General features: G+C 28.6%; 1 protein-coding gene across 1 annotated transcript in view; it reads right to left on the bottom strand.

Annotated features, from left to right (window-relative positions):
• Positions 1–3,170, bottom strand: part of LOC106459210 (enhancer of mRNA-decapping protein 4-like) — a 161,540-nt gene that overhangs the window by 88,945 nt on the left and 69,425 nt on the right. Inside the window, exons 12-13 of the mRNA XM_022385655.1 lie at positions 2,834–2,838; positions 1,465–1,583 (exon numbers count right to left, since the gene is read on the bottom strand). Coding sequence (XP_022241363.1) covers positions 1,465–1,583; positions 2,834–2,838 — 124 coding nt within the window. The remainder of the gene's footprint in view (positions 1–1,464; positions 1,584–2,833; positions 2,839–3,170) is intronic.

The following is a 3,170-nucleotide window of genomic DNA, read 5'->3' on the forward strand; positions in this document are numbered from 1 at the left end:
CCCTAGTATGAGAATTGTGACATTTGCTCTACAGACATCTCCTCTTCTCTAATTTATTTACCACCCCTCCAAGAAGTACAAAACTTAACATAAATTACTCATTATAATGCTGTCATTGTTTAGGCAAAGCATAATATTTATAGCCTTCAATCTTATTTGATTACAGAGCTATAAACTAAAAATCAGTTCCTTCTTGCCAAGCCCATCTGTCACATCCTTTCTTTCACAAATTCGCAATAGTTCTCTCTTATGTTTTATACTATATTATTCATAACCAACAGAAAACCAAGGTTTTCATCAATCAAATGAAATATTATATTACATTGTTTTCTGCACAGAGAATTGTCTATTTCGCTTCTAGTTCAAACTTTACTCCTATGGAAAACACATCAATGAGTTTAGCTGAATATTTAATGACACTTGTCACATAGTTAGAAAGCCAAAAGAATTGTGACAGTTATAAGACATTGTCTGCTTTTGCATGATTTTATTCTGTGTTCTTTGGTGTATTATTTAGTGAAGTAGAACAATCAGTATACAAAAAGTAAGGTTAAGTGTCATCAATAGTCAAGAGCAAAGAATAAAAAAAGATTCATGTAAGTACTATATTTCTTGTTTTTCATACGTATTCATTATTAATTATTATAAAAGTAACTAAATTGTTAAAGACACATTTTAGGTTATATTAGGCAAAATAAATAATGATAAAAATTTTCAAGAGCAGCTCATGTATTATGTAATTTAATAGAGTATCATGAGATCTATGTTCAACAAGTGATTTACAAATTTGACAGTGGGAATATCAGTTAGACACAGTTTAAAGAGCTATAAAACAATAAAATTTAAGTAGAAACAGACATATACTGTTATTAGTTTAACGGTACTTAAGATAAACAAATGTAGTTTCATGTTCCAATTTAAGTCATTCTAAAAAGAAAAAAGGGTAATTTAGGTTTATATAAATTTTTTTTTTGGTGGTTATGAGGTCAGTGAAATTGATCAACCTCATATAGAGTTAGAGTAGAGAAAATAACAGATAGAACATATAGTTTTACTGAGAACATTTGAAATTTATGTAGGAGGTTTTAGAGATTATGGAAATGGAATTTGAGATTTTTCAGATGAAGTATTTTTAATCTTAACATGAAAATAACTTTTTACTCAGAGCAGTAAATACCTTAATTCCATACATTCATGGAAAAATTTTAGTGAAAATATTTCATTAAAAATTCTGATTTTTTTTTTATCTACAAATGACTCTCAATGAGTACTGAAAGCTTGCAAAATTTCATGAAGATACACAAAACATATTAGAAGTTATAGTATAGAAGTTCTAACGATCAACTTGTAGTCAATATTTAGGTCAAATTGACTGAGCCCATAGCAAGAGAATGAAATATATAATAACTGTTATCAAAATTGTACATCAAAATTACTAGAAGAAAAACATATACAATAACTCACATTTCTGTTAATGTCTGACAAGAGAAGATGTGATGAAGAACGGTCTAGCTCTGCTCGCAAACTTGGCTGAACATTATCAGTTTTCTTTAGAGTAAATCTGAAAAATGTTTCACCACACTGTAAAAATAAAATACAGTCTCCATACGCACACTTTCATGTTTATAATTCTTTTTACTAGAGCTGTTTCAAATACAAAAAAAAAAATGTCAACTACTTTTTCCATATGAATGACCTCTACATTTATTGAAAATAACACAATAAAGAAACTTAAAATTATCTTATATTGCTAATGTTTATGGCTAGTCCAATTTCTCACAAAACATGCAATATTTTATAACAAATATGGATTATGGATGATCTAAAAAAATAACTATCAAAAATCCAAAGATATATATATTTGGCATTCATTAACTTTTTTGTGTGTAAAACAGATAAATACAGTTTTCAAAAGTGTGTGTTTGGAAAAGAATATCTGACAATATGCTGATGAAAATCATATTTAGTTAGTTAAATTTACATCAAAATTTAGACTCCATGTGTCTTCAAACCTCTCTATAAAGCACAGTGCTCTCTTAAAAGTTGAATTTGAAGTGATTAAAAAAAACAGAAAATTGTCAAAAGCAAGTCATTTTTTTCTTGCATTTCAATATCTATAACTTGTATACTGTTTTGTTTACAAAATCTTCCTCAGAAACACATGCTCAAAAGCCTTTGTTGTTCCATACCTCACCAAATACATACCTGAAAATGATCAAATAACATCAACAATTGATTTACTTTTATAAATAGAATATGAATTTATTGTCTTCTTACAGTTGATGGTGAAAATCAGGCCTGACTACAGCCTTTATTTAATGCTTACAAAACAATGAAAAAGATATTTGAACACTTTTCTACAGATGCTGAAAAATTTTAAATATTCAAAGTTCAAAATTTACCTCATGACTCTAGATTAAATAAATTTTCTTTCTGTACAGAGCAGCCAATTAAAAACATTGTCTTATGACAGGTATAATTAAATTCCATTCAGTGGTATTTCACAACAGCAACAGAGCATCACACGTGGAACACATACAAACAATCACACTGTCCACATAACATGCATGTAACAGAACTTTTCAATAGGGTTTGCATACAGTATAAGCTATGTTACTTCATAATCAATGGATCAAACCAAAACAGAAAAACCGCAAAAATGTTGTTCACATACCAATCACCAACTAATAAATTAGGTTATAAAAAATGTCATTGCCTATTCTTTTATTTAGCCAAAATTCATATTATTTTAAGTTGTATTTTTTAAATATATACACCTAAAATAACTGTACTACTTAACATATTGGTTCAAAAGAAAGAAATAGCATTCAAGCCCATTAAAATGGCCGAGAAAGCCACTAGAGGAACATTCTGAGCTTCCGATTGGTTATTCATGTTATACATAGAAGTAAGTGTATGTAAGGGATCATTTCCAAAATTTGAAAGAGGTGGGTGGGGTGCCATTGTGTTTGATTTATTACATGAGCAATATCTTAGCAAATAGAAAAGATAAGACATTCTTATTTTATATTCTAGCTTGTCAATATCAGTAATTTGAGGTTCTAATTCGTATGAAACTAGTCTTAGTATTTTGACTTCATAAACATCTAATTTGAACCAGTGCTGCATTCAACATACCACGTGACACAAACATTGATGTTTATCTGGTT

Source organism: Limulus polyphemus, unplaced genomic scaffold (genome assembly GCF_000517525.1).
Source record: "Limulus polyphemus unplaced genomic scaffold, Limulus_polyphemus-2.1.2 Scaffold576, whole genome shotgun sequence".
In the NCBI taxonomy this organism is placed as follows: Eukaryota; Metazoa; Arthropoda; class Merostomata; order Xiphosura; family Limulidae; genus Limulus; species Limulus polyphemus.